The sequence below is a fragment of the Terrapene carolina genome, unplaced genomic scaffold (assembly GCF_002925995.2).
Source record: "Terrapene carolina triunguis isolate 2854851 unplaced genomic scaffold, T_m_triunguis-2.0 Scaffold148, whole genome shotgun sequence".
NCBI lineage: Eukaryota > Metazoa > Chordata > Testudines > Emydidae > Terrapene > Terrapene triunguis.
In genome coordinates this window covers 8,232,534-8,259,062 of record NW_020664499.1, presented here as the reverse complement: position 1 = coordinate 8,259,062, position 26,529 = coordinate 8,232,534, and the positions used below count along the sequence as shown (strand labels likewise).

General features: G+C 44.4%; 1 protein-coding gene across 2 annotated transcripts in view; it reads left to right on the top strand.

Moving 5' to 3' along the window:
• LOC113405057 (gamma-tubulin complex component 2-like) overlaps positions 1 to 26,529 on the top strand; it is a 100,734-nt gene that overhangs the window by 3,665 nt on the left and 70,540 nt on the right. For both annotated transcript variants that reach the window (XM_026653749.1, XM_026653747.2), the window contains exons 3-6: positions 4,709 to 4,837; positions 7,026 to 7,202; positions 10,622 to 10,781; positions 24,585 to 24,792. In XM_026653749.1, coding sequence (XP_026509534.1) covers positions 4,709 to 4,837; positions 7,026 to 7,202; positions 10,622 to 10,781; positions 24,585 to 24,792 — 674 coding nt within the window. The remainder of the gene's footprint in view (positions 1 to 4,708; positions 4,838 to 7,025; positions 7,203 to 10,621; positions 10,782 to 24,584; positions 24,793 to 26,529) is intronic.

Sequence of the window (26,529 nt, the reverse complement as noted above, 5' to 3'; positions counted from 1 at the left end):
ATAAACAGGGAATTGTCATTGAACAGGGATGTGTCTTGTGCGGGCTCACAGGGATCATTATTGGCCCTATGCTATTTAACATTTTTATCAGTGACCTGGAAGAAAATATAATATCATCACTGATAAAGTGTGCAGATGACACAAAAATTGGGGGAGTGGTAAATAATGAAGAGGACAGGTCACTGATGCAGAGCAATCTGGATTGCTTCGTAAGATGGGCACAAGCAAATGATATGCTATTTAATAAGGACATGTAATGTATACATCTAGGAACAAAGAATAAAGGCCATGCTGATATGATGGGGGACTCTATCCTGGGAAGCAGTGACTCTTGAGAAAGACTTGGGGTTAGTGGTGGATAATTAGCTGAACATCAGCTCTCAGTACAATGCTGTGGCCAAAAGGGCTAATGCTATCCTTGGATCCATAAATGAGTACGAGTATAGAGATGCTGCTTTCCCCCCCTTTTCCCCCCCCCCCCCCCCCACAGAGTACCATTTGGCCTTGAGGAAGGCCAGGAGTCCATGAGTTCTTGCCTCACTTCTTCTACTTATGATCATTAATAGTTCTGTGCAATTCCCATCCCTGTTGTTGAGCATGACCTCATGCTTTCCTACTGCGTAGAGCAGGGGTAGGCAACCTATGGCACGCGTGCCAAAGGCGGCACTTGAGCTGATTTTCAGTGGCACTCACATTGCCTGGGTCCTGGCCACTGGTCCTGGGGGCTCTGCATTTTAATTTAATTTTAAATGAAGCTTCTTAAGTGGGTTGTAGCCCACGAAAGCTTATGCTCTAATAAATTTGTTAGTCTCTAAGGTGCCACAAGTACTCCTGTTCTTTTTGCGGATACAGACTAACACGGCTGCTACTCTGAAACCTGTAATTAAACATTTTAAAAACCTTATTTACTGTACATACAACAATAGTTTAGTTATATATTATAGACTTCTAGAAAGACACCTTCTAAAAACGTTAAAATGAATTACTGGCACGCAAAACCTTAAATTAGAGTGAATAAATGAAGACTCGGCACACCACTTCTGAAAGGTTGCCGACTCCTGGCCTAGAGTATGGGTATCCTATCCTGTCTGTAAAATGGGGAAGGAATCTGGAGTTTAGAGTGTGTACAGGCCCTCTCTGAAGGAACCCGGAACAGAACCTAGATCTGTAACTCATTCATTTAGCCACACTGTCTTTCAGAAACAATATGCCAGATCTTGGCCATGGTGTCTGTACAATGGGGATATTCCTGTATACCTGCCTTTGCAAAGAACTTTGAGACCCACAGATGAATGAGAATTGTGTAAATATAAACAATATTAAATGATCAAGTAGAACCCTAACTTGAAGTCTTTTGCTTTAACAACTGGATCATACTCCTTGCCCAGAGTCAGTAAGAGAACCCAGTATTCTATTTCTGTCTAGCAGATAGTTGCAGATGACTGTATATCTTTATTTTCTCTCTTTATTTTTAAATCCTGGAAATTCCATGCAATTCCGTATAGTTTAAATAACTGTATGAAGAGTTACTCGTGGGGGAATTCTGTGCCAAAAATATAAAAATTCTGTGCGTAATAATTTAAAATTCTGCATATTTTTTGTCAAAATAACATCATATGCCAGTTTCAATTATTTTGGTAATTTTATTTCAAAATACCTTTGTTAGCAGGTATGTCTGTAACAATACAGACAACAGAAAAGATTCAGGAAATGTTTTTTGACAAATAGATTCCTAACTAGGTATAGTAATACAGAACTTTGAGTAATACACCTCTACCCCTATATAACGCTGTCCTCGGGAGCCAAAATATCTTACCGCGTTATAGGTGAAACCATGTTATATTGAACTTGCTTTGATCCGCCGGAGTGCGCAGCCCTGTCCCCCCCCAGAGTGCTGCTTTACCACGTTATATCCAAATTCGTGTTATATTGGGTCGCGTTATATCGGGGTAGAGGTGTAATTTATTTAAACTACAATACAGAAACGTAGTTCCCACATCCCACAGAAATAGTTGCAAGACTTAGGGGAGTCAGGGATAATGGAGGAGCTGAGGGAAAGGGAAGTAATTGCTGGGAAGGAGCCTGGAAGTAAACTTGGAGGGTTGTTGGGTGTGGATGGGAGAAATATTTAAGTTTTTTGGAGAGGAGGGAGAGATTGTTAGGGAGCTGGGGAGCCTCCCCCATGGAGCCCTGGCTGACACCTATCCTCTCCCATTCAGTCAGGCACATCTGGCCCCGTCCCCATGTGTCCCTGCAACCCCACTCAGCCCCCTGTCCCTGATCTCCATGTGGCTCTGCCCCTGTCCCCATGTGGCCCTGCATCCCCACTCCCATTCAGCCCCCACCCCAGTCTGTCCTCCCCTCACTAGCCCTTCTGAACCCCAGTCTATGTGACCCCCAGAAGCCCTGTGTGCCCCACTCTGTCTGCCCCCATATCCCGTGCCTCCTCATCTGGCCCCACGGGCAGGGCACTGTGAGGAATACAGCCTCTCCTCCTCCCTATCAGCTGCTCACTGCTATGGTAGGTGAGCTGGCTGCCCTCTGTTCTGGTGACACAGCAGCCCATGGTGGGTGAAAGGGGTAACTTCAGAATCTCTCCAGCAGAATGTATTTTCTGCAGAGAAAAAAAATCTGCGGGGAATATTCATTCTGCATGTGTGCAGTGGTGTAGAATTCCCCCAGGAGTAAAGAGTGTAAAGGAGAATCACTTAGAAATTAGGAAATGCTAGAATTAAGGTAGCACATTGTGACATACAAGGGCACATTCCGGACTAGTGGGGAGCTGTGTCACCCCGCCCTGCAATGTTGGGTGCCTTGCTTTAGTAGCTCCCACCTGGGCTGCTCACAAACAGCCTTCCAGCATACAGGACACCCTGAGTGTCTGTGTGAAACTGCAGCCAGTCAGCTACATCCTGGTTCTCACCAGTCTTGGTTATACTGCAGGGTGACTCCAACACGCCCTCCATCCAGGATCTTCCCCCAGAAATTCATGTCCTGTACTGCCTGGTCCTCTCCTGGACAGTACAAATACATTAAGGCTGTGATTTCTTTAAGTGAATAATATGCCATCTTATTATTTTAAATAGAGTACCCAGACACTCCAATTTAATCATACTGGATTAAATAAAACAGTAAAACTAGTTTATTAACTACAAAGAGAGAGATTTTAAGTGAGTACAAGTACAGGCATTAAAGTTACAAATGATTACAAGAAAAATAAAGATAAAACACTTAATAGTGTCTAATTTAAGAAACTATATTAGGCTTTGTCTACACTAGCACTTTTGTTGGTCGGGGTCTGAAAAAAACACACCCCTGACCAACATAAGTTTCACCGACAAAAGCGCCAATGAGGACAGCACTATGTCGGTGAGAGATGCTGTCCCACCAACATAGCTACCTCCATTTGTTGGGGGTGGTTTAATTATCCTGGTGGGAGAGCTCTCTCCTGCCAGCATAGAGCGATTAAACGGGAGACCTTATAGCAGCGCAGCTGTGCCACTGTAAGGTCCACAGTGTAGACATGACCTGAGATTCAAGCAAAGTTTCTTACCACATGCTCCAGCAGATTACTGATCAAACTCTTAAATCAGGACCCTCCTCCCCCACCGAGTTCAATGGCCGTTTTCCTTTGTCATCTTAGGTGCAATGCCAGAGAGAGAGAGGAGGATGTCTTGGGTGTATACCCCTTCTTTTTGTAGTCCTGTCTCCCCTTTGAGGAGCATTTCCAGCTGGGAGCAAGATGACAGTCAGTCTAGTGAAGAAAGGAAACTCCATGCTGTGTCTTTGCTAAGATGTAGATTTGTCCCTGCTCTCTTCCTTGCCAAAGAATGGCTACTCAGGAGGTAATGGTCCATCAGCCTTGTTGACACCTAGCTGAAGCATCAGCTTGCCCTTTGTCTCTGAGAAAGTGGTTTAGCCACTCCCCAGACTTATCTGGGAAAAATACTTCAGTCATGATTTCAGCTTATGTTTATAAATTTACATATAATGTTGCTATGTGCATTTTGCCATGACATTATTGATCGCAAATTATGAACTTTTAAATGATACCTCACAAGGCATACCTTATACAAACATTATTACAGTAGTGTGTAGTTTGGACACAGGGGTGTATTCTGTCATACACATGTAAGCTTACTCCTTGCTACTTGTGCATATGCGTTTTGATACAGTCTTTAGTTATATGATCACATACTGGGTTTTGCACAGCACCTCAGTAGCTTTTTGTAAAGTTGGGTATGCAAAGGTAGCCCCATTTTACAAACAACATAGCCAAGATTTGACGTTTTTTTTGTTCTTCTAAATCAGGGGTCGGCAACCTTTCAGAAATGGTGTGCCGAGTTTTCATTTATTCACTCTAATTTAAGGTTTCACATGCCAGTAATACATTTTTAACATTTTTAGAAGGTCTCTTTCTATAAGTCTATAATATATAACTAAACTATTGTTGTATGTAAAGTAAATAAGGTTTTTAAAAAGTTTAAGAAGCTTCATTTAAAATTAAATTAAAATGCAGAGCCTCCTGGATCAGTGGCCAGGACCCGGGCAGTGTGAGTGCCACTGAAAATCAGCTCACGTGCTGCCTTCGGCACACGTGCCATAGGTTGCCTACCCCTGTTCTAAATAGTGCATTTGAAACTTTCTCCTAAAGTGCTAACATTTATGTTTAAATACTTAACTTGTATTATCATATGATGTTTTACAGGTTAAAATAGCAGAATTTTCTCGAACCCCAGAAGATTTTTTAAAGAAGTATGATGAGCTGAAATCTAAAAATACAAGAAATTTAGATCCTTTGGTGTATTTGCTGTCAAAGCTCACAGAAGACAAAGAGGTAGCATATTTGTTTCTGCATTTCTGTCAGTCTGATGCATAATATTTGGAAGTAACAACAATGAAGCTGTTTAGACAAACATATCTGAATCAACTAGTTAAGATTACAATAGGGTATGTGCGGGCATTCATTTTACTCCCTGGTTTTGGTTACTCATGAATTTCCCAGCAAGTTTTCTTTTAGGCCTAGACATGAATTTTAATTTTGACTTTGAGAAAAATCCATTCAAGCTATTTTGAATTATATTAGGGGTAAAAACCATACATTTTACGGCTCTGAGAAGATGTTAAGATGTCTTTGTGCATAATATGTATAAAACTGGAAAAATAACAGTTCTAAGCATTTAAAAATTGGACATTTCACCAGAACAGGTCTTCTCTTATGCTCATCACTACACTGCTAAGGCCCGTATCCTGCAATCTGTTCTGCACAGGCTAACTCCTATGCCCATGCAGAGCCCCATTGATTTTATTTCCGTTCCATATGGATGTAAGCACACAGATTATATTGCAGGATTTGGGGCCTTAGTTAGAGTCTGAGCTAATATCTGTGGAGAAAGTACTCAGTGTACAAAACTTGATCTGCAGATAGAATTTCTGCATTCAAAATCTTTCTTCTTAAAATTTATCTGTAAACCTTCAACAAAGTAAACTTAATGTCTGAAAATTTTCAAAAGTGGCTTCTTATATTAGATGTCTCCATTTTTAGATGGCCAGCTTGACACATGTTGGCCCTGATTTACAGAAGCTTTAAGCACCCATGGCTGCATCTGCAGGTCCCATTGATTCAGTCTTAAGTGCTTCAAGGTTGGGTACCCAAAATCAGAGGTCACTTTTGAGAATTCTGACCTTCAGGACTTCAGCAGTTAGTTTCCTGGGGAGATAACCTCATGCCCTAACACATTTGTTTTTTATGAAGAAAAACTAAAACATAAAAAAACTTTCAACACAGAGACATCAGTGTTTAATGTTTTGTGCTATAAATTGTATTTGTTTTTTTCAAACCCACTCTTCAAGCATGTCTCACTGCACATTACAAGCCCTGCACTCTTGGTATTTGCAATGTGAACAAGTAAAGGAACACAGTGTAGCTGAAATCATCTCTTTTTTTTTTAAATGAATTAAAAGGAGTTACAGGTACTCTCCCTGCCGCTAATACTCCTGACAATTTTTTGGTTTCAGAATCTTATCTTCTTTTTTTCTTTGTTGTTGTTTTAAAAAAATTAATCTCTCTATTCCTTTGTGAGAAATCCACAGTTTCATCTATTGTTTCTAACTGGCTACATCAGGGAAAGAGTAAAGATGAATACAGGAAGGGCTGTCAAATGCATTAAGTAAACATGCAGAAAGAGACTTTTTCCCCTCTGTTCTCTGTTCCAATTGTCTGGGAGGTTATCTGAAACAACAGAAGGTGTAAAAATGCAAACAAAATTGTGATTTTTAAATTGGTGTGTCCTTGTAAGTGCCACATCTACAGAGCTTGTAAAGTGCACCCCTTTGGAGCTTTTTTCTCCCTTTTTCCTTTGTGATTTCCTCATTAAAAAAGGGGGGAGGAGTAGAAAAATGTATGTTAATGTAGCATTCACACTGCACATTTAATGCCCAGAAGTCAAGAAATGAAAAAAATTCTCACTAAATTTAACTCAATCACATTGTATATACAGTTCATTATAGTCCAGTTTCTATTAAAATATATATCTTAATATATTACTGCTTGTTGTTTTATGGCATACATTTAACAGACAGGAAACTGTTTTGGAATGTTTAACTTAGTGACCTTAATGTCACACAAATGTATGTTTTTGCTTGCCATGGCAACATTAAAAAGAGGATCTTGCATAGGGATATGAATACTGTTTTAAAAGTTAACCGTTTAAACGATTAAAATATATTTTGTTTAAACAGTTAACCGGCTGGGGTAGGCGGGGGTTAACGGTTAAGGCGGGTTAAAAGGTAAGACTAATGCTTACCGGTTAACATTTTACATCCCTTATCTTGCACAAAGACAACTTATAAAATACTTGAATCAAGGAGTTGTTGAAAGAGGGGTGAGATGTGCAATAACTGTGTCCATTTGAGTGAAGTTCTCTCTTTTTTATTTATAATTTTTTGATATTTCTAGAGCATCTTGTCTAAATCCTTGTTCTGATGCGTTTGTGAATAAGCTTTTTGTTGTTGTGTATTTGTAGACACTCCAGTATTTACAGCAGAATGCTAAGGAAAGGGCAGAACTTGCAGTGAATGCCACAGCAAGTGGCAGCATCAGTTTTACCATTCCCTCAGCAACTTCCAAGATATCCATGCAGGAACTTGAGGAGTTACGCAAGCAACTTGGCAGTGTAACAACCAGCTCCAGTGTACAGCAGGTACTGTCTCTTCCACAGTCTGGAGATACAAGACTGCCTTGAGAGTGTAGGGCTTTAATCATTATCTTTTATTATCTTGTGGTGTAATTGTGGCAAAGTGGGAATTTTCTGTAATATTTTTATAAATCCTATGTGTGCCTCACTATCCCTCTGTACTTTGCATTGCTTCCCAGCGGAAGGAAAAAGGGTAAGTCTTCTCTTGGGTAGGGGAAGAGACACAGGACATGGTGTGGGTGTCACCTTGCTATCTGATCTGCAGTAAATAGGATAATTAAGGAACTGGTCAAAACTGATGAAGATCAACATAGGGTCCAAAGGGACAATGAAAGCCCCAACGACTGAACAATTGACACTCAATACTAGGTAGATGGAGTTGCAAACTCAGCATGGCCCTGCCTGGAGGCAGAGGACTGGGAGGGCATAAAGAGTGGGCTTCCGGAAGAAGCAGGCTGCTCTCTTCTGGGACTGAAAAAGAAGTCAGAGAGACAGCCTAAAAAGGAGTCCACTACAGCTTGGATGGTGGATTGCTCTAGCTAGACCAACATGGACTATGTTTTAACATTTGTTTCTCTATGCTAACTCAAGGACTTCCAGTGCTGTATTCCAATTCACTTATAAATCCTGCTCTGTTGTGAAAATGCTGTTTGGTGTCACTGCAAATACTTGCTGGGATGCATCATTCCTTGAAGAATGTACAAGTCTCTAACCAGCAGTCTATTTCAGTTGGACACATTGAGCAGAGCTCACAGTATGAAGCTGAAATTCTGGAGTCAAGCGGTTCAGTCTTGGGGGCAGTGAGGCCAGATGGCCTACTCTGAAGGAAGAGACCGACCCTTTGGTGGTCTAGCACACTGAAAAGATTCCTCCAAAAGATTGTTTAAAAGCTGGGGCATAGCACAGATTCTGTGGATCTGTGTGTGACTGTAACAGAATCCCAGTGCAGGAAGGCAAGGAACTGACAGGTATCTGGTCGAGAGTTTCATCTGGCCTGACCAGTTCAGTGTTCCTTCATTCACTAATATCATAACCTGTATATAAAAGGTGTCATGTAAGTTATCAATAGAAAGCTAATAACATACTGATCATTAATATTATTCTGCCGTGTATATACAGAGGATACATTCAAAATTGCAAATGTATTGGGAATTATGATCTTGAAGTGTGTTTGCAAGGCATGGTTGAAGTTACTCCAACCTAGACAAAAGTACTTCCAAGGTACATTAAGAGACCGTGGGAATGCATTTACATAGAAGGTAAACAGAACCATCAAGCTAACAAGGGGAGGAGATAACCATTCAGCATCATGTCAGCGGGGAGATTGCAGGAACAGATCAATTTATATTTTAACAAACCAGCTGGGAAAGAAGCCAGCATGGAACTTCCTTCCCCACAAGACTCCATATCTCCTTCCTCACAGCGTGAATGAACTTTATTTGGGGGTAACTGTCAGGAGAATCCATTTCAAAGGTTCACTGTACTATAAAAGAGAGAGGCAAAGAACCTCAGGTTATCTTTCATCTAAGAAGACAAAGAACGGAGCACTTTGGACTTGGTGACAGAGCCTGACCAAGTGAGTGGTCAGCCATGTTGCTGGAAGGTACTGTGGTAAGAATCTTTCTTTGAACCAGGACTGTAGTTTTGTTAAGTCTTGGTCTCTAGAAAGCATTTTTCACTTTTATTTGCTTGTAACTATTTCTAACTCTGTCCTTTATACTTGAACTCACTTAAAATCCTATTTCCTTTTGATAATAAACTTGTTTTGCTTTTAATCTAAACCAACCTAATGCTGTGTTGGAATTGAAGTGATAGTTAACTCCAGTTATAGTGATAAGCTGTGCACTTTGTCTCTTTAGAGGAGCAAACAAACCTTATTCCTCTGAATGGTTCAGGAAAGGGGTTGGACATTGCAAAGTACACAGTTTTGGGAAAATTCGTGACTGAGCGGTATTTGGTTACACTTGGCAAGATGACCCTGAGCAGGTGGAGTCTAGAATGTGATTGTGTTGTAACAAGCAGACTGCTGGAGTCAGAACTGATCCGGGGCAGCTTATTACACACTCAGATCATGCTTGTATGCTGGCTGGGAGCATCCAGCTACAGCAGCAGAGCATTTTAAGGCACTCAGGGTTACAGGGCAAGTGATGACAACCTCTCACTGGTGTGGATTGCACGTAGAGCATGACACAGTGATAGTACTATAGTCTGGAAGTACAGAAATCCAGTATAAGAGCTGTCCTAAACCCCCATTCACCACCAAGAAGATAGGGTTCTTTTCTGGCTATGGGGTTGCACCTTGAATGCACACTCCTCTTCCGGTGTCTTCATGACATTTATCCCTGGGACAGTGTGATGTGCTGTTCTATTGCAGTAACTAGTGGCAGTGCCTGTTCATCTGACTTAAGTCCTTGGTTCTCTCATTAGAACTCCTGCCAGTGTCTAGTCCTCAGGATTAGCCTTGTGACTGTTGGGCTCAGAAGCCCAAACTGTTGAAAGGAGAAGGGGATCAGACCATGAGCTGCCTCCTCATCTGGTCCTAATTTTAGAAAGGGAGATTGCATGCAATAGAGGGCCCCAAGCATGTGGTTGCTTTGCTTGTGCTTAAGGCTAGCCCTACTAATGCCAGAAGTGTTTGGAGATGGAACTGGCCAAGGTGGAGGTAATGGTATTGTTGGAAGAGAAAGAAGTGGAAAAGACCAGAACATAGAGAATTCATCCCACCACAGATGATATATGGGGTTGGTTAGACGAGAAGCACAGAGTCCAGCAAAGCCAGTTCCTACATCAGGGAGGACTTGGGATATTTTTATGAGCATCTGCATATTCTGGAGAGCACTGGGTCAATGTGTGCCAGGGATTCCAGGGGAGAATGGTGCATTGGGGTGGGAAAGTGCCATGCATTTCCTCAGATGCTCATTATTCCTAGAGCTGTTCTGTGGTTTGTTAGCCAACATGTTGTTCTCTACATAATTTGGAAGATGGGATTTAATTCTAGGTTGTGACCCAGATTTCAACCCATAGTCAATTGTCACAGTTGAGAAATAAAACTCTAAAATCACCATTTATTCTGTGGACAATGGTAAACTCTACCTGAGAATGGCAAAATGCAAAAATGATGTCTTCCGTGGTACTGGCCAGTCCCTTGTAGGCACAAAAGTTAACCTGCCTTTCTGTCTTATTATAGTGACTGAGCACTAGAGTTGGGAATGGAAAAGCCAGGCTGTTTTGTCTTTACTTAGAAGCTTTATTTATTTCAATAACATACAAAGAAACAAGCCCTGCAGTGTTGTAACCAATAGCCAGGTCCTGCATCCTGTTCTCTCCACTGTTGTCCTCAGATTGACTAGTAATAGATGTGTAGTTTGAAATGATGCTTTTCCAGGTCGGTGTTTTTAAAGAAGCCCCTCTCTCCTTTCTGACAGCCTCTTGAGCTTATACGAAAGATACTCCGAGACAAGCAAAACAAGAAGAATTCTGGCCAGCCTATTCCAGTATTTCCAGCCTGGGTGTATGAGAGATCTGCACTTAATGGGGATTTCTTAACTGGCTCCAGTTTAAGCACTGACACAACAGTGCCTATAGGTATGTATCACACAGACAAAAATGACGAGTGTTTTATTCAGTGTATTTGCTCTCTGGTCTCATTCAGATTTCACCAAATACTCAAGATGAGGAGAAAGCTTAGCTCCAGTTAACTCTGCTAAGGCAGAAATGGGCTGAGAGAATAGCTTTAAGGCTTTGTTTACAGTATTTGTCAATACTGAATCCGAGCCCCAAAATTTCATTGGATGCCATGTGTGAAACCAGATGATAACACATCTGTTTGCTCCAGTCAGACCCCAGTGTGACAGGTTTCTTCAGATCCTGTAGCTCCTCAGAAAGATGGGGCCTTCTGAGATCATGGCCATTCAGATAACTCATCCCCACCTGGGTGCATGTCAGAAACATCTGGCCAAAGCATCAGGAATCAATGTCATCTGATGGCTCTGAGGGATGGGATGTAGGATGACTCGGAAATGTCATAGTGCTAGTCCTGACTGTATACTCTGTCAGATCAGTTCATACAAGATTTTCTCTGGAGCCACCTTCCCCCAGCATTGTGGAGATGAAAATGATGGTTCTTCTTTGAGTGATTGCACGTGTCTGTGCCACTGTTGGTATGTGTGCACACCTCGTGTACAGATATCAGAGAACTTTTCCCTCTGAAGCACCAATCGGCAGCTCAAGCGCCCTCTGCCATCATGCACCATTGGGTGCAGGTATAAGAGGATGGAACCACCCCTGACCCTTCTGTTCCTTCTTACCACCAGTGACAGTTGTTGAAGCGCTCCAACAGTCTTGATATTGCAAGTTTTTTCCCTCACACTTTGTATATAGTATGTTTGTTCTCTTTAGTAATTAATTAGGTATAGAGTATAATTAGTGTTAGTGATAGGTTTTAGTTTTAGGTCCTTTTTGGACTAAATTTGAATTTTGGGACCAGTATTGGAGCCATGCGTAGTTCTCCAGGGATTAAGTCCTGCTGGTCCTGTGCCAGGCCAGTGTTGGTCAGTGATAAGTATCACATTTGTAAAGGATTTTTGCCTCTCTAAAAAAAGATAGAACAGCGAGAATTAAGTGTCTTCCTATGGAGGCAGCAAGCCGTCTGATTCAGAGCATGTTCTGAGTGCTGCACTTTAAGTATGGAGTACACTATCTGAGATGTCTACAGCATCTTGATCTGTCAAAGAAGAGAGAGATCTTCCAAAGACCCGGAACCCCATTCAGCAAGATCATTGCTGCCAAGGCCACCTAGAGGCAAAGACTCTGGGGGACACTCTGAGGGTGAGTGTTCCCCAGAGTGCTCCTCATCTGGAAAGGGGTTTTTGTCAATTTTGGAACTTTTGCAACTTCCATTGCGGCTGACTCCTGAAGTTCCTATGCAAAGACAGCAAGCCCAAGACCCAGTTCAGGTACCGATGATGCCAGAGGCATACACAGCTGCCAGAGAACTACTCAATCTTTCTGTACCAGTGTCCCTGGTGGTACAGGAAGAATTTCAGCCAGTAGTGGTGACTGCAGTGCCTACACTAGCTCTGCTAGAGCATGCAACCTGATGCCCTCTACACTTCTAGTACCTAAGAGCCAGTACATTCCAGAGGAAACCCACCATTAAAATCCTCAGTACCACCATCCCCAGGCTCAGCTTATCTATTTCCTGTCCACACAGGATCTGCTCCACTCTTATCGCAGGACTCAGAGTCATCTCCTTCAGACTCCGAGTTTGGGTCTGTGTCCCATTCAAAACGGGATGCATACCCCTCCATGAGAGCCTTGGGGTCCATGGGTCTCACAGCAGTCCCAGCAGTAAGCACATCTCAAGGCACAATGGCCTGTGCAAGCACAGGCCTCACCACCATGTCAGTGGCCTTTCTGGACTCTGTGGGGTGTCTCTCCCCTGCTAGGACCTTACCTCACCCACCTCAGTTGACTTCTTTGAGGGTGTACTGAGATCATTGGCACTGCAGAGAACATTCTCTGACACCCAGTGCAGGTACCAAGCAGCTGGAAGTTGCTCAGACAGCTCCTCCATCACAAGAGAGACCAGACATTGCTTCAGCATCCTGGTACAGTCTTCCTTATCACCAGATGAGGCTATAGAGATGGTGAGCAATTCACTGACACAGGAAGATTACCAGGCTCACAAAGAACTGCTTAAAAGGGTGGCCTTAGTGTAAGACATTCGGGTGGAATTGGTCTGCAAGAAATCTTATAAACTAGTGGACATATTCGCTTCGACAGGTTCCTCCAAGTGGTGCACCTGATTAATGAAGCAATTCTGGAGCCACTCAGAACACTGTGGCACACCCTTTCTTCCCTAGCTCCTACAGCAAAATGTGCCCTTTCTAAGCATTTTGAATACGTTCACCCTCCCCCAGACTCTTGATGGTGGCAGCAGATAATGAGTGAATGAGGCAGGGGCACCAAGCATCGACGCAAAAGGGGAAGGAATCAAAGAGACTGGACTAGTTTGGTTGCAAACTTTATTAGATGATAGGGCTGTAACTCAGACTTGCTAACCAGCAAGCTCTTCTAAGTCGAGTTGATTTCACTCTGTGGGAAAACATGAAGTTTAAAGACAGGCTACCAGAGGACTTCAGGCAGGAATTTAATGTGGTGGTGGAAGAGGGCAAGCTGGTGGCCAGGACAGCTTGGATACAGCAGACTCAGCATCTTGGCTGCAGTCATCCGATCTTCCTCCTGAAGTACAACAGAACATTCAAGTTCTGCCCTTTGAAGGGCCTCCCTCTTTGTGGGGAAAAAATGGACGATAGGCCATGTAGCCTAAAAGATTCCAGGACAACTCTGAAGTTGCTTGGAGTCAACACACTGTGACAAGGAGGAAGCAGTTCCAGCCCCAGCAAGCTCACAGTTATCAGAGGTTTATCCCATGGACCCAAGACCTTCCAAGAAAAAGGGGCAGGAATTACAGGCATTGACCACCTCCACCCCCTCTTCCTTTGTGACAGCAGGTTCCTCTCGACTAGCAGTTCAGTCTAAGCATGCATTTTGACAGGTTTGTTGATGGCAATATTACAGTTCCTACAGGCCCATCTGTTCTTTCCCATATGTTTGCCAATCATCTATCCCACTTCCTCTGTTCCTGGATTCATGTCACATTGAACTGGTGGGTCCTAAGCACAGTGATCCACCTTTCAGCTGTGGGGGTTCCCTAAGTGGATATGTTTGCCACAAAGGCCAACAGAAAATGCTATCAGTTCTGCTCCCCGGGGTTCTGTCAAGGCTGATTCCCCACTCTGGCACTTAGAGTGCAGAAAGTGGGGGCCCGCAAGGATTCTAAAAATTAGAATATGCATGCTGTCAGACTTTTTAACCTTTTTACAGGTAAAGCAAGTAGAGAACAGCTGCCAAGAGGGATTTTATAGCTAATTGACTGGCTGGGTGTCCATAAAAGGGAACTTCCCCCTCCCCCCTTCACTTATCATAGGGTCACAGCTAGGTTCATTAACAAACGCTTTCCTGCTACTATGGAAGAACTCCCTGCTCTATGCCTTTTCTGATACCATTCCTGTCCAGAGTCTCATGCAAGACCAAACAGGACCATGCTTGCCTTATACAAATAGCACCAGCGTGGCTTTGGCAATACTAGATCTCAGCCCTACTAGCATTGTCGCTGAGACCTTTTCAGTCTCTCCTGTTGGATCCAAATGTGATTTCTCAAGACTTCGGCTGTCTGCTGTACCAGCACCTGCAAGCCCTCTGCTTAACAGCATGGATGCTTCATGGTTAACACCATTAGAAAGTGCTTGCTCGAAAGACGTTAAGGAAGTACTTCTGAATATCAAAAAGCCTTCAACCAGGCATACTTACCTGGCTAAATGGAAATGTTTTTATCTTGTCTTATTAGAAATGTGTCTCTTCAGAGCAAGCTTCCATTAACCATGTTTTGGACTATCTATTGCAACTAAAATACTAAGATATGACAGTTCTGTTAGAATACATTGGGCAGCTATTTGTTTATCACCGTTCAGTGGGTAATAGATTGCTTTTTTTTAACTCCATAACTATCAGATTTCTAAAAGGGTTAGACAGGTTATATTCACAGGTGCAAGAACTTGTTCCCCCATGGGATCTCAACCTGGTGCTAACAAATTAATGGGACCACCCTCTGAATCTCTCACGTCTTGCTCCATACTCCACCTCTGTATGAAAGTGGGGTTTCTTGGTTGCAAAACCTCCTTGTCCTTTTGCTCTTCCCATGGCTTTGTTCCTGGATCCCACCTTGTGACCTCGGTCCAGATTTGTTGCCTGACTGGCACATGCGGGTGGTTTCAGCATCCTCCCCTTCTGAGGATGCTGTGCAGTTCCATGACCTTGTGGATTGTATGGTAGCCATGTTGAACTTACCTTCAGTAGCTGTAGAGCAGTGGTTCCCAAAGTGGGGTTCGCGAACCCCTGGGGGTTCGCAGGACGTTTCAGGGGGTTCGCAAGAAAAATTTCATTAATGGCGGCCAGAGGACTCTGCTGGGACCCAGTTGCAGGGCAGACAGCCCGAGCCCCAGGGAGAGCAGGGCCGGGCAGTTTGAGCTGGCAGCCCGAGCCCTCCCCTGTCAGCCAGGGAGCCGGCAGCCTGAGCCTCGTGGAGAGCGGGGCCAGGCAGTTTGATCCAGCAGCCTGAGCCCTCCCCTGTCAGCCAGGGAGCCGGCAGCCCGAGCCTTGGGGGCCGGGCAGTTGGGGCAGGCAGCCCAAGTCCCGGCGGTCAGTGGGGGAGCCGGCAGCCCGAACCACAGCGCTCCGCGCAGGGCTGGCAGCCTGAGCCCCAGGGAGAGCGGGGCCGGGCAATTGGGCCCAGCAGCCTGAGCCCTGCCCCCGTCAGCTGCCTGAACCCCAGCGCTCTGCGCGGGGCTGGCAGCCCGAGCCCCAGGGAGAGCGGGGCCGGGCAGTAGGGGCTGGCAGCCCAAGCCCCGCCCCCGTCAGCGGGGGAGCCGGCAGCCCGAACCCCCAGCCCGAGCCCCAGAAATTCGCCAAATCTCATCTAAAGCCAGAACCACAGCCCTCCTTGTTACCACCAGCCACAACCTCACCCGAAACTAGAGATGGGTGAAAAATACCAAGCATTTTTCACAGAAAGTTTTGAATTTTTTTTCACATTTTTCAAAATTCCCCAAGAAAAATTTACAAAAAACTGAAACGGAAAAATGGTCCATTTTCAAAAACTGTTTTTCATGAAACATTTTTCTGATTTTTGAAAACCAAAAATGAATTTATTTTTATTCGAAACCATTTTATTTTATTTTTTTTAAACAAAAGCCCAAAAAAATTTTACAGAAACATTTTTGGTTTCTGGTTTTTCTATGTTCGTTAAAAAAAGTTTCAATTAAAAATATTTTTCAGAGGTTCATAGATTCCGGGGCCCGGCAATTGGGGCATCCATCACACTGAGGAAATTTAAACTTAAATCTCTGAAAATATTCATTTTTAGGAGGGTGTTCACGAGATTTCACAATTTAGTGAAAGGGGTTCGCGGGCTGTTAAAGTTTGGGAACCATTGCTGTAGAGGAAACCTCCCATCCAGTATTTGATGATGTTGGAGCTACCTCCATGAATAGGTTGTCGCTTCCTATCTTGGATGTTTTTTTGCAACTTGCTATGGCTATTTGGTCAATTCTAGCTTCCTGTCAGCCTGTTAAGTGCTGGAATTATTAATAATATTTGAAATCATTATTATTAATAGGGCAAACCACCAAACATCAATTTAACTATAAATTCCTTTATTAAGTCCAAAGGCCAAATGGTATTTTATACAGTTGCTCTAAACATGTCTAACAGACTAAAAATAAGCAGTCACTTCACCCAATATAGTAACAAAGTATTCATAAGCATGTGATCAGTATACTTACAAATAGGCCAGACCTAGGGAAAGCCATCTCATCCTGTCATGCTCCAACATGATTAGGTAGTGTCTGACAACTCTTAGATTCATAACTCTTTTTATACCCTTGAAAAACAAATAATGTGATAGCCAATTACTACTTTAGCTAACTAATTTGAGACAGGATTACCCTAGTTTTGAATTTTAATTCAAATAAGATGTGCGACATCTTCTTTCCCAAGGTCTTTCCTCCTTATCAGGGAATTAGCAAGGGGGGTTAATGGGCCCACTTCACCTTGAATAGTCCCTTGAAATATGTATTAACTACTTATGCTAAACAATCTGTTTCACCTTGTATTTAGCTGTGACACTCCGAGTATGTTTCCCAGATCTGAAGAAGAGCTAGCTCTATGTAAACTCAAACGTTTGTGTCTCTCACCAACAGAAGTCGGTCCAATAAAAGATATTACCCCCTACCCACTTTGTTTTTCTAATACCAGAAGGTGATCCTCTTCCTGGGTCTCATGGGGTTGACGGCAGCTACCGCTTATGTAGCCCCCTTTAACCCTATCAGAATGTTCAGGGTGTTTTGAGTTTATATTCCCAGTCAGGACTGTCTTCATATGTTTGTCACCATGTCTCAGGATGTTCTGAATTTGCTGAGGTAGTGAACAAACAGATCAAGCGTTCTCAGGAATGTTCTGTTCAATTGGCCTTCATCAATTATAATGTCAGATACTTCCAACGCTGGATGAGGATCCCATTTAGCTCAACTTACAATCTAAAGTCACTGGGCTTTTCAGGGAAAGAGCTTTGCACATTAATCATGGAATCAGCCATTGGCTTGGTTCTCAGATCGTTCCTCCAGAGCTTTGCATATTAATTATAGAATCAGCCATTGGCTTGGTTCTCAGATTGTTCTCAGATGGTATGCAATGACCAGCCAGTGAGAGAAGCATTCATCAACCCCTGCTTGAACAGAACTTGTTTATCACCTTCTGGCGACCTGTCTTAACTCACATACCTTAAGAACATAGTGTATCTATACTGAAAACAACTCCTTAAATATCTGTACATATATCTTGCAGTGATTAGGATGACCAGTGCATTACTGGCTGTTGGTAGAGACCTCACATGCCACCCTTTGGCATGCTATTATGTAAACATCAGATCTAGGGGTTTCCTGTAAACCCCTATGTACCTCTTATTCCTGCTGCCAGTTGGCACCAAGGCCTCCCTGGATCACAGGCCTTCTGTATGCTTTCACTCCTTTCCATTTTAATGTAGAAAGTGGTGAAGATTTGTCAGGACAGCAAAAATTATATTGATTGTCCCAGCTTGGCCAAAACAGCAGTGATACATGGATCTGCATCAGCTGTCAGACAGATAAAACATGCGTCTTCCTCTGTTTCGAAATATCTTGTCACAATAACAAGACAGGATTCTTTGTTCAAATCTACAGTTGCTTCATCCGACAGGTTAGGCTATCGGACTTGACTAGTCTTGAGCCATCATGTTCTTCGTTGGTACAAAACGTTCTGCTTAGTTCTAGAAGGCTGTCTACAAGATAGTGTTACCTGTTAAAATGGACCAGATTTGTTGCTTAGTTGAGGGATAAATTTGACTTTCTAGTGACAGCTTCCATACCCTGTATTTTGCAATATTTAATGTACTTAGCGTCTGAAAGATTGTCTAATTTGTCTTTAAAAGTTCATCTGGCTGTTGTTTCAGTTTACCATGTTTTGATCATTACTTGAATGCTTTGTGTATTGTTCTTTTGTTTTATTCATCTATTAAAGCAGTCTTCGTTACTGCTATTACATCAGCCAGAAGGGTGAGTGCATTGCACGCCCTGATTGCTAACCTGCCATTTATGAATTTTGACAAAGATTAGGTGGTTCCTACGCCTGATCCCAGGTTTTTATCAAAAATAGTGTCTGAGTTTCATATCAATCAGACAATTAATTTACCAGTTTTCTTTCCAAAACCTCATGTAGTTAAAGGAGTGTCTGCCTTACATACTTTCGGTGCTAGGTGAGCTCTTGCATACTACTCAGATGGCATTAAGAGTTTTAGGAAGTCATCTAGACTGTTTATTATACTAAGAATCATGAGTCATGCTGTGTCTGCTCAGACTACTTCCAGATGGGTTAAACAATGCATTGTTCAGTGTTGAGAGTTATGGAAATTCCTGAGCTGCCTGTTTTGCGGTCTCATTCTATTAGAGCTGTAGCTGCATCTTTTGCTTGTTTTAAATGTGTTCCTATTAGAGAAATTTGTAAAGCTGCTATTTGGAAGTCAGTATACACATTCACTAAACATTAGGCACTGGATCTAGTGTCTAGAGCAGATGCCAAATTTGGCAGAGAGGTGGCTCAATCGTTATTACTGAGGGAGGTTGTGGAATCCACATCATTGGAGGTTTTTAAGAACAAGTTGGACAAACAACTGTCGGGTGGTCCCGGTTTATTTGGTCCTGCCTTACCACAGGGGTCTGAACTAGATGATCTCTCAAGGTCCTTTCCAGTCCTGCATTTCTATGGTTCGATGATGATTTAATTAGGACTCTGTTCTCATCTTCAGGGTTTTTCAGCGCTGCTTGTCAATCTACCTGTAAATAGGAATATCTAGAGCCACTCTAAAAAGAAATGAAGGTTACTTATTTGTAATCAGATTTCTTTGCGTTTACTCTGCATAGTCACACTTTCCCCTTTTTCTCAGAGCCCTATCCAGGTCTCCTGGGTTGGCAGCGGAAGGAACTGAGGTGGTAGAGGGAGCAGCCTTCCCTTTTATAGCCTCACCCTCGGAATGTTCAGAGACACCCAGAGAAGGAGTAGGAGGGGGTGGTACACAGGTGCTCCAATAGGTACTGCCTGGAGTGGGAGACAGTTCTACCATTGGGCGCCCTCAGGCAGTGCAGAGTCCATAAGTGTGAATACTCAGTCATCTTGAAGAACTCCAGTTACAAGTAAGTAACCTTCATTTATTTTTACTGAAAAATTTCAACTCTAGGAAAACTGACAAGAATGGTACTTCCCCAGTTCCAGTACAATTAGATTAGTGAGCAGAGTACAGTTGGGAAGATCAGAGGTGCAAAGTGAATGTAATTTGTTCCATAGCTATCATGGTCATATACGTTGGGTATGTATGTATATCTGTATAACTTATATTTTGGCACACAAACAAAGTAAAGGATTCTGTTCTCTGGTTTAGAAATCTAGGTGGACATTTTATGGATTTTGCCACAGATGAATTATTTTCCATCCCTTACACACACAAAGGGTATATCTACACTACGGGATTAATCCGAATTTAGATAATTCGAATTTGGGAAACAGATTGTATAAATTCGATTGTATGCGGCCACACTAAGCACATTAATTCGGTGGTGTGCGTCCATGTACCGGGGCTAGCGTCGATTTCTGGAGCGTTGCACTGTGGGTAGCTATCCCATAGTTCCCGCAGTCTCCTCTGCCCATTAGAATTCTGGGTTTAGATCCCAGTGCCTGATGGGACAAAAAACATTGTCGCAGGTGGTTCTGGGTACAGCCTCACCCCTCCCTCCCTCCCTCCCTCCCTGCATGAAAGCAACGGACGGCAGACAACCATTTCGCGCCTTTTTTCCTGGGTGAACACTGCAGACTCCATACCATGGCAAGCATGGAGCCCGCTCAGCTCCAGACAACAGTCATGAACATTGTAAACACCTCGCGCGTTCTCGTGGAGTTTATGCTGAGCCAGGACCAGAAAAACGAGGCGAGGAGGCGGCGGCGGGAGCGCAGCGACCAGCGTGATGAGGACATGGACATGGACACAGAATTCTCTCAAACCACGGGCCCCGGTGCTTTGGAGATCATGATGTTAATGGGGCAGGTTCTATCCATGGAACGCCGATTCTGGGCAAGGGAAACAAGCACAGACTGGTGGGACCGCATAGTGTTGCAGGTGTGGGATGATTCCCAGTGGCTGCGGAACTTTCGCATGCGTAAGGGCACTTTCATGGAACTTTGTGACTTGCTGTCCCCTGCCCTGAAACGCCAGAATACCAAGATGAGAGCAGCCCTCACAGTTGAGAAGCGAGTGGCGATAGCCCTGTGGAAGCTTGCAACGCCAGACAGCTACCGGTCAGTCGGGAATCAATTTAGAGTGGGCAAATCTACTGTGGGGGCTGCTGTGATGCAAGTAGCCAAAGCAATCATTGAGGTGCTGCTACGAAAGGTAGTGACTCTGGGAAATGTGCAGGTCATAGTGGATGGCTTTGCTGCAATGGGATTCCCTAACTGTGGTGGGGCGATAGATGGCATCCATATCCCTATCTTGGCACCGGAGCACCAGGGCAGCCAGTACGTAAATCGCAAGGGGTACTTTTCAATGGTGCTGCAAGCACTGGTGGATCACAAGGGACGTTTCACCAACATCAACGCGGGCTGGCCGGGAAGGGTTCATGATGCTCGCGTCTTCAGGAACACTATTCTGTTTAAAGGGCTGCAGCAAGGGACTTACTTCCCGGACCAGAAAATAACCGTTGGGGATGTTGAAATGCCAATAGTTATTCTTGGGGACCCAGCCTACCCCTTAATGCCATGGCTCATGAAGCCATACACAGGCAGCCTGGACAGGAGTCAGGAGCTGTTCAACTACAGGCTGAGCAAGTGCAGAATGGTGGTAGAATGTGCATTTGGCCGTTTAAAAGGTCGCTGGCGATCGCTACTGACTCGCTCTGACCTCAGCCAAACCAATCTCCCCATTGTTATTTCTGCTTGCTGTGTGCTCCACAATCTCTGTGAAAGTAAAGGGGAGACCTTTTTGGCAGGGTGGGAGGCTGAGGCAAACCGCCTGGCTGCTGATTACGCGCAGCCAGACACCAGGGCGATTAGAAGAGCACACCAGGAAGCAGTGTGCATCAGAGAAGCTTTGAAAACCAGTTTCATGACTGGCCAAGCTACAGTGTGAAATTTCTGTTTGTTTCTCCTTCATGAGAACCCGCCCCCTTTATTGACTCATTCTCTGTAAGTAACCCACCCTTCCCCTTCCCCCAGCTTGTTTTCAAACCAAATAAAGTCACTAACGTTTAAAAATCATTTATTCTTTATTCATAGATTATAAAAAGAGGGAGGGATCCAGGGTGGGGTTTGGGAGGAGGGAAGGAAAAGGCCATTAAGAAATGGTTAAAAAAATGACAGCCTTTTGCTTGGGCTGTCCACTGGGGTGGAATGGGAAGGTGTACGGAGCCTCCCCCCCCGCGTTCTTACACGTCTGGGTGAGGAGGATATGGAACATGGTGAGGGGGGAGGGGGGTTATACAGGGGCTGTAGCGGCACTCTGTAATCCTGCTGCCGTTCCTGAAGCTCCACCAGACGCCGGAGCATGTCTGTTTGCTCTCGCAGTAGCCCCAGCGTTGCTTCCCGACTCCTCTGATCTTCCTGCCGCCACCTCTCATCTCGAGCGTCCCTCCTGTCCTCACGTTGGTCCCTCCTGTCCTCACGTTGGTCCCTCCTGTCCTCACGTTCACTGGCTTCTTTCCTATACTTTGAAACCGTGTTCTTCCACTCATTCAGATGAGCTCTGTCACTGCGGGTGGATTCCATGATTTCTGCAAACATGTCGTCTCGCGTCTTCTTCTTCCGACGCCTTATCTGTGCTAGCCTTCGGGATGGAGGAGGGAGGCTTGAAGAATTTGCAGCTGCAGGAGGGAGGGAAAAAATGAGAGAATTTTTTAAAAAGATACATTTTGCAGAACAATGCTTATACTTTTTCACGGTGACCAGCACTGTTCACATTACATAGCACATGTGATTTCTGTGCAAGGTCGCATTTTGCCTCTTAATATTGAGTGCCTGTGGCTTTGCTGCTAGAGATCACAGACGCAGGTCCGGGCAACAGAATTCGGCTTGCATGCAGCCATGGTAAGCCATTGTCTTTCGGCTTCTGCGCCCTCCTTTCCCACATACCAAAGCCCGTTGAGTGCTGCGGTTTTCCTGTTAACCTTCAGCAGCAGAAAACAAACTAACCCCCCCCCCCCCCCATCCACTTCTCTGGATGATCGCTTTATCCCTCCCCCCACCGCGTGGCAGGAACCAAACTAACACCCCCCACCCCGCCATGAATTCTCTGGGGTGATCGCTTTATCCCTCCCCCCACTGCATGGCTGGTATCAGGGAAGATCCCTGCTAGCCAAACGGGCAAAGCTCTGGGCCACCCCCCCCCCTCCCCGCGCTCGCCTAACTGCAGGGAAGGATTTCTTTTCAGCCACAGGCAAACAGCCCAGTAGGAACAGCCACCTCTGTCCCCTTAATTAAATTCCCGTATTTCAACCAGGTTACCATGAGCGATATCACTCTCCTGAGGATTACACAGCAAGATAAAGAACGGATGTTGCTTGAATGCCAGCAAACACCGGGACCATACGCTACCAGGCTTTGTCAGGCAATGATACCAGATTACTTGCTGCAAGCATGGCGCGGTCAAGTGTCCTACCATGGAGGACGGAATAAGGCTGCACTGCCCAGAAACCTTGTGGCAAGGCTTTTGGAGTACCTCCAGGAGAGCTTCATGGAGATGTCCCTGGAGGATTTCCGCTCCATCCCCAGACACATTAACAGACTTTTCCAGTAGCTGTACTGGCTGCGAATGCATCCCAAGTCCTCAGGGCAAAATAATCATTAAAAAACCTTGCTTTTAAAACAAGTTTTATATTTTAAAAGGTAAACTCACCTGAGGTCCCTTCCATGGGGTCGTGGTCTTGGATATTGGCTTGGGACGGTTCGGAGGGTACTTCAGTCAGGCTGAGAAAAAGCTCCTGGCTGTTGGGGAGAACGGAGTGCTGGGTGCTCTCCGCAAGCTCGTCCTCCTCCTCCTCTTCCCCCTCCGCAGAATCCTCAGGTGTAGCTGATGAGATTATCCCCGCCTCAGATTCCACGATCACAGGTGGGGTAGTCGTGGCGGCCCCCCCTAGAATTGCATGCAGCTCGGCGTAGAAGTGGCATGTCCGCGGCTCTGACCCGGAGCGACCGTTTGCCTCCTTTGTTTTTTGATAGGCTTGTCTGAGCTCCTTCACTTTCACGCGGCACTGATCTGAGTCCCTATTGTGGCCTCTCTCCATCATGCCCTTGGAGATTTTTTCAAAAGTTTTGGCATTTCGTCTCTTTGAACGAAGTTCTGCTAGCACTGAATCCTCTCCCCATACAGCAATCAGATCCAGTACCTCCCGAACGGTCCATGCTGGTGCTCTTTTTCGATTATCGGCCTGCATGGTTACCTGTGCTGATGAGCTATCTGTGGTCACCTGTGCTCTCCACGCTGGGCAAACAGGAAATGAAATTCAAATGTTCTCGGGGCTTTTCCTGTCTACCTGGCCAGTGCATCCGAGGTCAGATTGCTGTCCAGAGCGGTCACAATGGTGCACTGTGGGATAGCTCCCGGAGGCCAATACCATCGAATTGCGGCCACACTACCCCTAATTCGAATTGACAAAATCGATTTTGGCGCTACTCCGCTCGTCGGGGTGGAGTACAGAAATCGATTTTAAGCGCCCTTTATTTCGAATTAAATGGCTCCGTTGTGTGGACGGGTGAAGGATTAATTCGAATTAACGCTGCTAAATCCGAATTAAAGTCGTAGTGTAGACCAGGCCAAAGATGAGGTAACTTAGTTGTCTTCTCCTTGAGTCATAATATTTTCTGTTGAGGTCCAAGTACTAGATCAAAACTCTGCAATTTTTACTTAAAAAGTCTCGGTGCACTTTAGTCCATCTTCCCTGAAGATTGCTTTGGTTTATCCTTACTACAAGGCCTAATTTCACTCTGCTTGTACTAAAAGGTGGGAAGACAGCATTGCCATTGAGGAGAATGATGCATGCTGTCCCTTTTAACAGCACCTCATCTCCATGTTTCACTGTCTTTTAATCCAGCCTGAGCATACCAATCAAAAAGCCACAGAGGAATGAAAAAGGGCTGAGAATAGTTCTGTTGTGTTTTCAGATTTTGTACTTTTTGTCCTCTGTTTTCAAATAGGTACCTTACCCTTAGCTTCTCAGGAGTCCACAATTGTGGAAGACTTGCTGTATGTCTTGATTGGCGTGGATGGAAGATACATCACAGCACAGCCTCTCATAGGCAGGCAGAACCGAGCTTTCTTAGTGGATCCCAATTTGGACATGTCAGTCAAAGAGCTAGTGACCAGAATTCTTCCTGTAGCTGCGAGTTACTCCACTGTGACCAGGTATCCGATGTGGCCTTTGTTGTTCCCATGTCAGGATGTGTCTGTCTGGTTTGATCTGACACCCAGAATTGAATTACAGAATCTCAGTTTGTGATGTTTTATGCAATGTTTTATTTGCAAGTATGCTGCCTGGTTTAGAAACCACCTTAGTTTAGTTTATGCCCATTGGGATGTAAAATAAAAAAAAAAACTCCTCAAAGTTGTGCAGCTGGCTTACAAGCCAACCCCTACCTGAGTCTCTATTGGGTCAGCACCTTAGCTTCAGCAGAGTGGAGCGGTAGTTGTGATGTCCTAGCATCACAGCTGTTAATGTGGTTCAGGGCTTTTGGGGTCTTAAATGGGGGCAGGAAGAGCAGTTTGTGGTGTTTGCATGCTGAATGCTTCTCTGAACTCTGGCTAGTGGGGTTGGGGTGACTGCTCACTGGGGACACTCAGCACATACTAGTGAAGTAAATGGTTTACTCCACTTTACTTATACATCTCCTATAAGTATTCTTCTTCTTTCATATGGCATTTAAAAAGCCACGGGCTGAGATTATAGCTGAATCTTGAGATTTGAAAACCATTCTAATGCTTCTGTGGTAGCTAGGTGGATCCCTTTGTGTCACCACTGTAAGTGTGAATGGGACAGTTGTCTGTGATGTGACTGTGATGAGGTACAAACCAGGCAACACAATTTGGTGATTTTTTTTTTTTTTTTTTGAATTTTCCATTTGTGGAAGAGAGATTCACACCTGTATGTTGTCTGAAGTTGGTTATGTGCAGTTCACTGCCTATGGGGAAGACAGAATCCTGGGACTTCTGGGGGAGGAGATGACAATCTTCATGCAGTGTCCCCTGTTACATGCCAAAGCACAACAAATGTAATCAAATCAGCAACTGAACGTCCTTAAAGGACCACCCGATCAGAAAAACAACGGTGATAATGGCCCGTGTCAGGGCCAAACCTTTCCTATAAGTATTAATGATAGTTCTTAGAAAGGAGCTCACTTCACCTTCAAAGTATTATCCAATCTCTCATCTCCTTTCCTTTCCAAACTCCTCAGTCATGCCCTCACTACTTGCTCTCTGGAGTTCTTTTCCTCCAGCTCCTTCCTAGGGCTGCTCCATGTAGCTCCCACCCTCTATGCTCCCAAAAATTGTTCTCGCTAGAGCCTCAAATTATCTCTCCTGGCCAGATCTCAGGTCCTGTACTCCAGACTTCTGCCTTTGACACTATCAGCCATGCTCTTCCTCTTGAAGTCTTGTCCTCCTTTGGCTTTTGTGACTGTCTTTTTGTGGTTCTCTTACCTCTCTAATAATTTGCTCCAATGCCTCCCTTTCATCTTCCCCCACCCGTGCACACTTTCAATAGGTATCCCACAGGACTTCAGCCTTGGATCCATCCTATTCTCCTTCCTTATCCTATTGCTGGGTAATCTTATCCAGATGCCTACCATATTTACACTGATGACTCTCCAATCTACCTTTCCACTCCAGACCCCACTCCCTCCATCCAAATTTGCATCTCTGCCTGTCTGTCTGAACATCTATCTCCTCAAGGGTGTGCAGCCACCAACTTAAACTCAGCATGGCCAAAACTGAACCCCGCTCCAAACCTTCCCCGTCTCTCACCTCTCTATCACTGTGGACCACATCACTGTACTCCTGTCACTCAGGCCAGTAACAGTCTCCACCCTCTCTCTAGACTCTCATATCCAGACCATGTTTCTTTTTCTGTTAACTTATTAGTGTTTT